Source organism: Pan paniscus, chromosome 6 (assembly GCF_029289425.2).
Source record: "Pan paniscus chromosome 6, NHGRI_mPanPan1-v2.0_pri, whole genome shotgun sequence".
Taxonomy (NCBI): Eukaryota; Metazoa; Chordata; class Mammalia; order Primates; family Hominidae; genus Pan; species Pan paniscus.
The window spans coordinates 193646544-193659848 of NC_073255.2; the positions used below are offsets into that span (position 1 = coordinate 193646544).

The following is a 13305-nucleotide window of genomic DNA, read 5'->3' on the forward strand; positions in this document are numbered from 1 at the left end:
TTTTAAACATTTGTTGAAATAATTTGATTTTTCTTATTTGAATCATGTAATTTAAAAAATATCATCTTTGACATACATATTTTAATTGAGTATGTAATAGGTAGGAATTTCATACTTAAAATCCTTCATGGTAAACTGACTTAGCCTAGTACTCTGTTGTTGAATTTTTCCTCTGCCAGAAGTCTAAGCCGGCCGGGTGCGGTGGCTCACGCCCGTAATTCCAGCACTTTGGGAGGCCGAGGCCAGCGGATCACCTGAGGTCAGGAGTTCGAAACCAGCCTGGCCAACATGGTGAAACCCCATCTCTACTAAAAATACAAAAATTAGTCGGGCATGGTGGCGCGTGCCCGTAATCCCGGCTACTTGGGAGGCTGAGGCAGGAGAATCGCTTGAACCTGGAAGGCGGAGGTTGCAGTGAGTCGAGATCATGCCACTGCAGTCCAGCCTGGGTGAGAGCAAGACTTCCTCTCAAAAAAAGAAAAAAAGAAAAGAAAAAAAGAAGTCTATGCCAATCCCCCTGTGCTGTAATCGGAAAAGATGAAGTGTGTAATTCAGTTAATTGGAGACTAAACTTACAAGATGCAACTGTGTGTCATGCTCATGGTAGTAGTGATAATAGCAGTCACTGTTACTGACTCCATGCTGTGAACCAGCTCATTCGGTGGTGGGAAGACACATCTCAGTTGTAGGGCAAGAGTGTAGAAAGTTGTCTTGTTTTCTTTTTAGGAACAAGAAGTTAGAAGAAAGAATTTTTGGTGGGTTGGGGTGGTATATCTAAAATATAAACACACTCATCTGCAATCTAACTTGCTGTGTGCAGTCATAATGAAAACTCTTGTTGAGATTTCTGGATTTTGAGCTTTTTCATACAATATGTAGAGCAAAAGATATTCATGTGTTATTCAGCCAGGCACAGTCAGCCCCTTTATAATGGGACTGGTGTTCAAATCATCTGGACAAAACAGTTCATACTAATGAAAGGGGAATGTCAGTTTCTCAATATTATTACTTCAAATTTTTCATTTTTTTAATTGAATCTTAAGTGAAGAAAGGGGAGTTTTACTGCTGCTGCTGTGACTGGTGAAACTCATAAAGGTTAAGTGAGTTATCTTGCATCAACAGTGGGTGGCTAAAGCAGAGATGAAAGACTCCTAGAATGATTTACTGTCTAGAGAAATTCTTTTCTTTCATTTCCAAACCAAAATACAAGATTTTAAGTATGTTTTGTTGTGTTTTTTTGGTGCGTTTCAGCCACTTCTGACTACGCCAGCCTTGGTTTTCATTAGTGACAGGTTTGTTTTGGGCAGAAGGGGATTGAGAATCATTAGGACAGGAAATTATCGTTTACCCATAAGTGCCCCAGCTTAGCAACAGAAACACTGTCATAGTTCTGCCTGATAATTGCTTATTTGTTTATGGCATTTGTCTCTTGCTAAGGAAATGGAGTCATGGTGTGTGAAAGAAAAGTGGGATATTGTTAATTATATTAAATTATTAATACTATTTTATGATAGGGTAGTTTTACAAATCTTATTAAAAGTTTGATAATTTGAATGTCTTTTTACTTGTTTAATTTATTAGAATGAAGTCCCTCAAGAAACTGACAGTGTATTAATACGTTTTCATCTCTTTTCATAGAGATGAGGTCTCACCACATTGCCCAGGCTGGTCTCAAACTCCTAGGCTGAAGCAATCTGTCTCCTTTGGCTGCTTACTGAGGCCTCACAGCTTAGCCTAGCCTACCTAAAACGTGCTCAAAATATGTGCATTAGCCTACAGCTAGGCAAAATCATCAAACACTAGGCCAATTTTATAATAAAGTGTTGAATGTCCATGTAATTTATTGAATATTATACTGAAAGCATAAAAACAGAATGGTTTATGGATACTCGAAGTACGGTTTCTACTGAATGGGAATCACCTTTGACCATCTTGAAGTTGCAGAATCCCAAACTGAACCATTGTAAGTCAGGCACCATCTGTATATGTCTCATATTTCCTACTGGGAATAAAGTTTAAAATGAAATAACTGATTTTCTGAAACTGGCACTCAATTTAAGTCAAAAATAGTTTCATAGTAAGGCTTGCATTGCTAGGACTTACAGCTTTAGTGGGCAGAAGTATCATCAGGGGAGCGTGTTAAAATGCATATTCTCCTGAGACGAGATTGCGCCATTGCACTCCAGCCTGGGTAACAAGAGGGAAACTTTGTCTCAAAAAAAAAAAAAAAAAAAAAAAAAAAAAAAAATTCAGCTTCTCTGGTCCTGCCCTAAGACTTGGGTTAGAAACCCTGGAGACTGCAGCCTCACAAGCTTATCAGGTGATTGAGGTACAGATGGTTTGGGGGCCAACTGAGAAGCACTATTCTTCACCCCAGTCTAGCAGACCACATTTAAACAATCTCCAGATGGATAGTGAATTTTGGCACATCAGACATTTTGCAAATAACATCTTTATTCATTTACCTCATTTTCAATACTTGCTATTGAAATCAGCCAGTTTAGTTTCCTTATTCTTGAAGATGAAGGAACCCATAGCCAGCTGGTACTGTTTTCCATTAGGCATCCCTTGACTACAACATAACATAGAGATGCTTTGCCCAGATGTCTTCAGTGTGGGCAGTAGGTGCTGGTGTTGGCTGTTTGATAAATAATCTCAAAACAGTCTACAGTAGTATTCTGAAAACCTGTTAAAGCAAGAATCCGTTCTTAAGAATAAAAGCTCTTTGCAAGGGTGGGGGACATTGGACGAGGAGGAGGAGTGGTTCCCACAGGCACACAGTTTGAAAACCCTTGTTCTCAAGATCTAGACAGAGGTTAGGGATTGCCTCGGGTCTCACTGATGGTCAGTAATTCACCTAGCTCCCCTGAGTTATGTGTGAATCAGTGTCTTTTCCATTACAGTAAGTTGCAGACTTTATTTGCACATAAGTCTTTGAGACTGACCTGTTTTCAGAGGAATATTTGAGTCAGTGTTTATAGCAGAAAGAGTGGTCAGCAGAGAACTAAGAGACCTGTGTCTCGTTTGTGCCCTGTCTGCAGGGCAGCATTGGCATGTATCCTTCTTGCCAATCCCAGTTTTTGTCATTAAAGTAAAAATGATGCATTCCTTTTGCTTGTTTCACAGGGGGTTTGAAGAGGACAAATAAGTTTTTGTTGGTTAATTACCCTGTCCCTTTTTTTTTTTGGACCCAATGTAAGAATTTTATGCATCCTGCAATATGTGTGCATAACTGATGATGTGTTGGTGGTGATGATTCTTGTCAGGGATAACAGTACAAGAACAAGGATTCTTGTCAGGGATAACAGTGGAAAGCAGGCTCATCAAGACACAGGAGTGGGCTCCAGCTGTCATAGGCAGGGCTGTTGAAAGAAGCCACCCCTGTCCAGTTAAGGCAGCCCCATGCTTTTTTTATCCTCCATATAAACAACCTCTTTGTGTCATCCTGGCTTTGGCAATGAGGTAGGACAATTGTGCTTTGTCCCTTTTTGAATGTCCCACAACGTTTAAATTTTGGAAGACTGGCATTCATTCATTGATGAATCCGTTCAGCATAGTGCTAAATGCAGAGTATCACAACTGCAAACATGGATCATGTATGCTCAGGTTGTGTAGCATGTGGACATAGTGTATCTTCTCTGTGGGAACACAGTTTCAGGTGCACATATGGGTTCCTGTTCTCAAAGCGGTTGATGATGGCAGTGCCCTCCCCTGAACCATGCACCATGGAGACTCAGAAGCTCCAGGTGGCTCAGCCAAGCTCCTTACGGCCCTGCTAATTAGAACAAGTGGCCTTACCTTCTGCTTTGCTTTCATACATGATTTGTAGATCCTGACTCCTGGTTACATCTCATCTAATATATACCTGTAGTTTTGTGGAAATGGATATTTGGGGAGATAAGAGAGTGATCTTGCTCACAGTGTCTGTTAACCTGTGATTGATTTGACTTGGTAGAGGGGACCATGGACTTTATAGAAAGAGCTTGCAGGTGAGCCTGTTAGCTAAATGTTCCATAAGACAAGGAACCAGACTTAAAAACGAGAGAAAAGGAAGAAGTTCTAGGTGAAATAAGTCAATTTAATATATCGTAGCTCTTTTTTATTTATTTTTTTTGGAAACGGAATCTCGCCCTGTTGCCCAGGCTGGAGTGCAATGGCACGATCTCGGCTCACTGCAACCTCTGCCTCTCGGGTTCAAGTGATTCCTCTGCCTCAGCCTCCCAAGTAGCTGGGATTACAGGCACGTGCCACCACACCCAGCTCATTTTTTGTATCTTTAGTAGAGATGGGGTTTCACCATGTTGGCCAGGCTGGTCTCGAACTCTTGACCTTGTGATCCACCCACCTCGGCCTCCCAAAGTGCTGGGGTTACAGGCGTGAGCCACCATACCCAGCCTTTTTTTTTTCTCTCTCTTAATATTTTAAACTTTTTTTGAAACAGAGTCTGGCTCTGTTCCCCAGGCTGGAGTGCAGTGGCGCAATCTCAGCTCATGGCAACCTCTGCCTCCTGGGCTCAAGCCATTCTCCTGCCTCAGCCTCCTACATAACTAGGAAGGACTACAGGCACCTATCACCACACCTGGCTAATTAATTTAATATATCATAGCTCTTGATGGGTGAAAGAGGCTGCTAAGACCACCTTAGCTGCTGTGAAAGCAGGAGCAGGATGGGAGCTGGTGAATAAAGTGGACAGTGGGAGCAAGGCCACCATAGAGAACTGGAAACTTTGTTTCTTGAGGTTCCAGTTTGGCTTCAATATTGAATAGCTTTCAACGTTACCAAAAGTTAAGTCGCTGGATAAATTTTTCCTGCGACCAGAATGATTTGCCTTTATTAAATATGTTGAGTAGAAGGGAAGGGGGATGGTTTCCTCATAAGAGTAAAGTACATGTGTGTCTCGAATAGTGGCCTTATTAGAGCTCTTCTTGGGGCCTTAGCCTGGGAACGACTGGCTTACTCTTAGTAACTTCATTATCTAGTTGATACAGGTAGCAGAAACCTTAGTGAAGATTAATGGGTTGGTATGCTATTTTTTGTATTAATCTATGCTGTTTATTAACCTGCATTGCCATGGTGACTTTACCTTGCCTTTAAATAGTTTAATTCCTAATGCAAATGTTACTTTCCCTGATTATATTTGTTTGATGTTATGTTTTAATTAGTTCCCAAACTAAGACTAATTTTAAAGTGACTGGTTTTTTTCTTCTTTAATTCAAGGTCTATGGTACCGTTGCTTCAGGTGATATCCAGGGGTTCTCCTATGTCTTTTGAAGATTCTAGTCGAATCATCCCACTCTTTTACCTTTTTAGCTCCTTGTTTAGTCATTCACTAATTTCCATACATGATAATGAATTCTTCGGTGATCCCATAGAAGGTAAGGATTTTGAGAAACCAGTTTGCTGCTGGCCACTTGGCCCATCAGTTTTCATAGACAGTAGAAAAGTTTTAAGCTTTTTAAGTCTTTCAGTGTGTGTTAAAAGATGGAAAAAAGAAACAATAGAAAACTGGATTATGTTTTTTAGTTGTAGGTCAAAGACAATCATCAATGATGCCTTTTACTTTAGAAGAGCTGATAATGTTGTCTCGATGCCTTCGAGATGCATGCCTGGGGATCATCAAGTTGGCTTATCCAGAAACCAAGCCAGAAGTTCGAGAAGAATATATTACAGCATTTCAGAGTATTGGAGTTACTACTAGCTCTGAAATGCAACAATGCATACAGATGGAACAGAAAAGATGGATTCAGTTATTTAAGGTATAGAGTATATGTATTTTTTTGTTTACTGACATTGAAAAATATACAAATTTTTTTCTTGACTCGTTGCAGAGGAATAAAAATGCAGGTTTGTTTCAGACATGTTTTAATTTGCAAGACTTTTTTTTTTTTTTTTTTTTTTTATACATGGACTTGATGTGTCTCCCAGGCTGGAGTGCAATGACACCATCATACTCCACTGCAGCCTTGAACTCCTGGGATCAAGCAATCCTCTCACCTCAGCCTCCTGAGTAGCTGGGGCTACTGGCACATGCCACCACACCCAGCTAATTTATTAGTTTTTTTGTAGAGACAGAGTCTCACTGTGTTACCCAGGCTGGTCTCAAATTCCTGGCCTCATGGATTCCTCCTGCTTCTGCCTCCCATAGTGCTGGGATTATAGGCGTGAGCCACTGCAGCTGGCCTATATAACTTTTTAATTAAGAAAAGTAATTTTAGTACTTTTGATTAATTAAGGTAATTTAATTAACTAAAATTACTTTCATTTTAATTTACATTTGCGTCACTTAAAACCATGTTTTTAAACCTTGTTACATGCATCTTTTCTATGTGGCCCTAACTACTTAACTGTGACACGATGAAATATAAATACAGTTTTAAAAATGTTTTTATTTTTCACTAAATATTTCTTAGATTTTATTGTTTTTTCAAACCTTTCAAAAATTGATTAACAACGTAAAGTAGGTCATTAATTTTTTAATACTAGTTGTATATAAATTATTTTAACATATCTTCATTCTTAACCAGAAAGTGAAGTTTTGAGTTACTGTGGCTGGAATGTTGGCAGGAAACCACCACCAGTGAGAATGTAACTGTTGGGATGGAAAAAAAGAAAAGGAAAAGGGTGCTTGACTTCCCATGAAATTTCTGCAGCAAACACATCTAGTCAGCTAAAATTGCTCATTAAAGGAGTGAGAGCAGAAGAAATGCATTTTCCAAATTGAATGCTAGATTTACAGTCCGTTTAATACCAGCGACCTCTCGCACACTAATGTTCAGTTCGAGTCATCAGCTGTCCCTTTGGGTCTTTTATCACTGCTTTTGTCAAGCTATCTATTTAATTGAAAGAAGTTAATTGAATGAAAATGATCAACTAAGCTTGTATTAATATTGCTAATGGAACTTTCTTCTTGGCCATGTTTGGAGAAAGATGTCAAGCTAGACTTAGGAAGGGCCCATTAATGCTTGCACTTAACCTGATGGGCTAATTAAGGAATGCGTATTCACCCTCCAAGTCCACCAGAGTCTCTCTCCAGCCCGTTCTGCCTGGTTTTACAACACATTTCTCTTAGGAGCATGAGCATTAGCAGCAGCAGCCGTAACTGATAATGTTTTGATTGCACTGAATACAGTCCTAATGCATCGTTGAATTTATAATTTGGGCAGATTGATGTAATATATGTTTGCACAATTTATTTTAATTACCTATTTCTGTATTCCTAAGTAAACTGGGACGGTCACATGGTAAGCCTTTACTATATCCTTTCTTAAAGATGGACAATTTTGCAATTTTTCTATGTTAAAAAATAAGCAATCTCACCTATTTAAAACCTATAATTCTTACATAAGCTTTTCCTGGATGTGGGTGTTAACGGTAGCATATTTGTTTTCCTTTCAATATTTGATTAAACCCTGGGGTCTTTGTTAATTAAGCTTTCCATGATGTGCAATATCAGGTGTTGTGTATGATATCAGATAATTTCACTGTTTTATGGCACCTGTTGAGAGTTTCATAATTTCCATGACAGGCTTATCTTTAGTATGTAGAAATCTCTGAACTTAATAATGCCATATAAGATATTTTCCACCCTGGCCTTATTTTGTTTTGGTTAAGCGTTAAATGAAGAGTTTGTACAGAATTTTTTTATGCCTCAAAATGACTCCCTGCCACTTTATTAATCATTGAAAGTTTTAAGAGTTAGGGCAAGGCCGGGTGTGGTGACTCACGCCTATAATCCCAGCACTTTGGGAGGCCAAGGCGGGTGGATCACGAGGTCAGAAGTTTGAGACCAGCCTGGCCAACATGGTGAAACCCCATCTCTACTAAAGATACAAAAAATTAGCTGGGTGTGATGCACGCCTGTAATCCCAGCTACTAGGGAGGCTGGGGCAGGAGAATCGCTAGAACCCGGGAGGCAGAGGTTGCAGTCAGCCGAGATAGCGCCACTGCACTCCAGCCTGGGCGATAGGGTGAGACTCTCTCCAAAAAAAAAAGAGGGTGAAAATTTACTTTTTTTTTGTTGTTGGTGGTGATTGTTTTAGGTTTGAAATCAAGTTGTTGTAAGACCTTTTGAGTTTAGAATTGTTTAAAGACCTTTTTTTTAAAGGATTTCTGTTCTTTGGTCACCTGTCCCCCAAACCATTTTATGTTACCTGCTATTGAGCTGAGCCCCCAAAATAAAAATCACTGCATAATTTTTGAGTAATCAGCTGCTGTTAGCTTTTCTTTTAAGAAAATACTATCTCTATTATGAAGATGAACTTACACCTCTGTAGTTAACAGTGTTTTAGGCAGTATTCTAAGAGTTTTGCATATATTCATTTAATACAATAGTTCTGTGAGAAAGATACTATAATTTGTTTTACAGATGAGGTCATGTATATGATGGTAGAACCAGCTGCTATTCTACATTCCCCTTCTGAAAAGAATACAGATTTTATCAGCATTTTTCATATTACTGTTGTGCCAAATGTGAGTTGAAGAATTCGAGGTGGAATCAACCAAAGAACGCAAAAGCGTTTTGCCCATGTCTCCTGCCTTCCATTGATTTTGACAGAATTGCAAATGATGAGACCTGACTCCTTCAACACCGACCATTTCATTTTTCAGTCCTATCATGGTCCTCCCAAAGTCATTTGTATGAGAGGCTCTACTGGCTGGTCACAGAGCATAGAATTTTAAGTGGATAGAGTCATCTTTCTTTGTCACTGTAAGAATTGAGGTCACTTTCTAAGCCCTGCCTTGACACTGCTAAAACAGTTTATGCATTTATCAAATTTATAAACTCCTTGAAGTGTAATTTAGAGCTATAATTACTTTAGCTTGATGAGATAGGAAATCCTGTTTTGAGATGTCTGTGTGCATCTACCAAACTTAACAGGAGTTACCTCCTGTGATAGGGAAACAGGAGGAAGTGGCAGGGAATGAGGAGGAAGGTTCTCATGCCCTCATTATCCATAAGTCTGGAGAGAGAGAGAGAGCGCGCCATACTGTGAGTGATTTTTTTACTTCCTTAGTGGTTAAGTTGTATTTTTTCAGTTCCAAAAAGCTATTTTTAAAAAGTAATAAAGCAACAGCAGTGCCCTGTTAATATAATCCTAACATGCGGCCATTTGACTGTCTATGTTACAACCAAGAGATCCAAAGCTTGTAGCGCTGTGCCATATCCTTTTCTGTTATTGAAGATTTTGATTGATTTTGTTTTTGTTTTTTGACTACTAAAGTGGATACTATATGCAGTAATTTTATAGTGTTTTAAATATGTGCTGAAGAATACTGTTTTTCAAAATACTCCAGTTTTTAACCCGTTTATGCCAGAGGTTGCAAATTTTTTGTGTGAAAAATCAGGCCTTGGCAATGACCTTGAGCAGTAGAATATAAATCCCACAAGCTTAGCGTTCCGGTAATGGAACACTAGGCATAAATGGGTTAACAAGTGGTAACTAAGGGCTATATAAAATTTGGTTAACCCTTGACAGCAGCAGTGCATACCAGATACTTCATGACTTTCATAGGTTAGAGTGTTTTATTCTCAGTTATTTGAACACTCACAGTATTCATCCCACCCATAGTGACACAGCTCTATGCTAAGGGATCATAAATGAATTCACACAGGGTGCCTGTTCCTGCAGTATCACCACGTAGTGAAGGAGACATGCATTCAGCTAATGACAGTGGGAAACAGCAAACCGCAGAGGCCGGTCCTGTGGAAGCACACAGGAGAGAAGCACCAGCTGCTGCGTCGTCTGGCACTTGACTCACTTGAGGAGAATGGTTGTTTTCCAACGAGGTCATGTTCTTAGAGCTTTTTCTGACATGTTACTTTTATATATTCTTCTTATGAAGTCAAATTGTAAAAATCCATTCTCATTTGATGTATTTCCCACATTACACATTTACTGCACTTCAGAACCTGGAAATTGTATGCTAAGTATGCTTTGTATTTTGCTTTTTAAAAAACTAACTCATCTGGTTTCAGGACTAGATCTACTCTAGAAAGAAAAAAAAAATTAACTCCGTTGTTTGGTTTTAGTTACCAGATTTTACATATCACATTTAAGATAAAAAAGATACTTTTATTTTATGTTATGATGCAATTTAGTCTTTTAGTTGTCCTTCAAAACTTGGACTATATGTACTTAATTTTTTGGTTGCAATACTATATCTAAATATCCGTCATCTCCATACAGAAATGTCACAATTTAAGATTAATAGCCTTGTCATCTAATTTATATATACATTTGTGATAATATAGCTAGTGCGTAAGAATATTTCCCCAAGGTCAGTTAAGCAAGATTTTCTTATGATCATCATTGCCATGAACTCTCAAACATAGCGATCTTGTGAAAACAGTGCCTGTTAATTTACAATGTTTACCTTGAACAGTTGTCAAGTGTGATTTTTATAATGAGTTGGTATGTTTCTAAGCAGTTATCTACTTGATCTTTTTAATATTGGGGTTAAGGGAAACCTGCTTACAGCACCACCTATTTTTCATTTAAATGGCACATAATAGAGCATGTGTAACTGTTGTGTACCCTTGTGGGGTTTTTTTTTTTTTTTTGAGACAGGGTTTCGTTCTGTTGCCCAGGCTGGAGTACAGTGGCTCGATCTCACTGCAACCTCCACCCTCCAGGCTCAAGTGATTCTTTCACCTCGGCCTCCTGAGTAGCTGGGACTACAGGCATGTGCCACCACACCCGGCTAATTTTTGTATTTTTTGTAGAGATGGGGTTTCGCCATGTTACCCAGGCTGGTCTTGAACTCCTAGGCTCGAGTGATCTGCCTGCCTCGGCCTCCCAAAATGCTAGGATTACAGGTGTGAGCCACTGCGCCCGGCAGTGTGTGCATTTCTGAATAAATTTATTAGTACTTGAATAATGTATTAGTTTCTGCATTTATTTAATGTAACGTTTTGATCTGGCGTGGAAGAACATGAGAGGAGGGACAAGAGTTAACACATCAGATGGACATAATGCTATTGTATTTCAGAACTTAAAATCCACTAAAATTGTGTATATTCAGCTAGATACAGCTAGTTGTTCCAGTGTTTGCTATCTTACTTCATATAACTTACCACACTGGTTCTCAAGTCGTAACTACTTATCAGAGTCATCTGGGGGAGCAGTTGAAAACTCGACTGGCTCCACCTCAGACTAATTGAATTCGAGTCAGTGATGGCGGCACGCCTGTGGTGGGCTTGTCTTAGTGCTCCAGGTGATTCTAAAATGCTGCAAAGGTTAAGAGCCACAGGCCTAACCCTGCAGATAACTCACTTTGAGCACATTTAGTCACTTTATGTGATTTGGCATGGTTGCCTCTACAAACTTTCCCTTTTTGGTGCTAGATACTTGCAGAGCAGTTGAGTTTGTGATTCTGAAAGTGAATGTGGAAAAAAGGAATGTGTTAAGGTGTTTCGAGATCACAAAATGGATCCAGTCAAATTTTCATGTTTATATTTTTCATTAAAACTTAGGAGAAAAATAGTTGATACGAAGGAGGGAAAAATGTTCTTAGTTGAATTTTAAGGTTTGGTATTTGATATTCTAAATAAGTATTTTGGGAATTGGTCCGGGACTAGTCATGCCATATTTAGCAAATAAAAAGACAGGTCACCTAGTTAAAATTGAATTACGGATAAATCACAATTACTTTAAAAAATGTAGTTATGTCCCATGCAATATTGTGGACATACTTTAAAGAAAGCAATATTTTGGACATACTTCTACTAAAAATATATTATTTGCTATAAATAAATATATTATTTGATGTTTATTAAACCATGCATTACCACAGTGCCATTTATCTTGATATCCCATCCTTAACATAACTCCCTTGGCTGGACTCACTTTTTTACCTTCTCCTTTCCTCCTCCTTTCTCCCCATCTCCCTCCACCGCCTTTTTTTGATTCACCAAGGATCCATGGTACTGGCATGTTATATTGGTAACATGTGATTACTTTTTTCATATTTAGGATAGGAAATATGAAAGAGGATACACTATATTGAAATTTTTTTAACATTTAATTGTATAATAATTTAGTAGAAGAATGTAAATGAGAACTTAATTGTCTCATATAATTTGATAATGTTTGTAATCTGTAGAAAATATATGTTCTCATGAACAGAGATTGAATAGAAATAGATATCTAGGAGTTAGGCAGACCTGATCTTTCCGTTGCCTGACCTGGAGCAAGTTACCCCCTCAATAAAGCTAAGTTTCCTTGGGGATGATAAATTCATGGAGACCCCAGGATTCCATGGGATGATGCAATTAAATATGTAAATATGTCAGAAAGCATGACCTTTGTTAACGGTTGGGGTGATTATGAAAGGGCTAATTTCAGCATGGTAACTATTAAATCTGGATTTATTTAAAGTATCAATTTAATTGGTCACAAAAATGGAAAGACCAGACATGATCATCTTCATACAAAAAGATTGTACTTCTGTTCCTTTTGGAAGGGTGTGTGCTCTGTGTGGACTACCTGAATTTATCCCATACAAGGATAGCACATGTAATTAGCGTAGCTCATTGAGATTTCATCTTTGCTTTTGAAGAGTAAAATGAATGACTTTCAAGAATTAATGTATTAGGTCAATGACAGTACTTTGTTTCAGCCAAACAGTTAACCAGACAGAACCAATAATGAGGCTCTCCCCAGGCTGCCTAGGCTGCATAAGAAACCATTAATTGTAAGATGTTGTGTGTGCAGCTGAGCCCCTGAGCAACACCATGGAGTCAAGGGTCAAGGAATAGCTGACTCCAGTTTACCCTGATTACTTCACTAAACATTTCTACTCGTTGAAGAAGGACGGTATTTCCATAGCGTTGTGGTAGGTTTTAAAATGCCAGAAGAGAATCGCCACTTCTAAATTGGCATGAAATACCCACCACTTACAAAGGTGCATCTTTGATCTTGAGTGGGTTTTTACTATGCAGTTTTATCTGCATGACCAAATTGCTCGAATAACACTTTTTCTCTGTCCACGGGTAGGTCATTCAAGGGGTGTCCACATTGTAGTGGCCTGAGATATCAACCCAAGTACCCTTCCCCTTTTTCCTTGGGCACACAGAATTTCTGGTATCCCTGCATGCCTTGGATTTGCATTTCATGAAATAAGCATTTGTATTTCATTGTATGTAAATGCTAAATTATGGAATTTTAAAGGGAAATCTCAACAATTGATTGTGTGATCTTTATAAAATATAATGTATCCAGTATAGATTAGATATATTATAAATTTACATATTATATATACTAGATACATAGTATATATTATACGATTTATAATTATATAAATCGT

General features: G+C 38.5%; 1 protein-coding gene across 1 annotated transcript in view; it reads left to right on the forward strand.

The window, feature by feature from the left end:
• UBE3C (ubiquitin protein ligase E3C) overlaps nt 1-13305 on the forward strand; it is a 131628-nt gene that overhangs the window by 63830 nt on the left and 54493 nt on the right. The window contains exons 12-13 of the mRNA XM_034965364.3: nt 5218-5375; nt 5524-5756. Of these exons, the coding sequence (XP_034821255.1) occupies nt 5218-5375; nt 5524-5756 (391 nt within the window). The remainder of the gene's footprint in view (nt 1-5217; nt 5376-5523; nt 5757-13305) is intronic.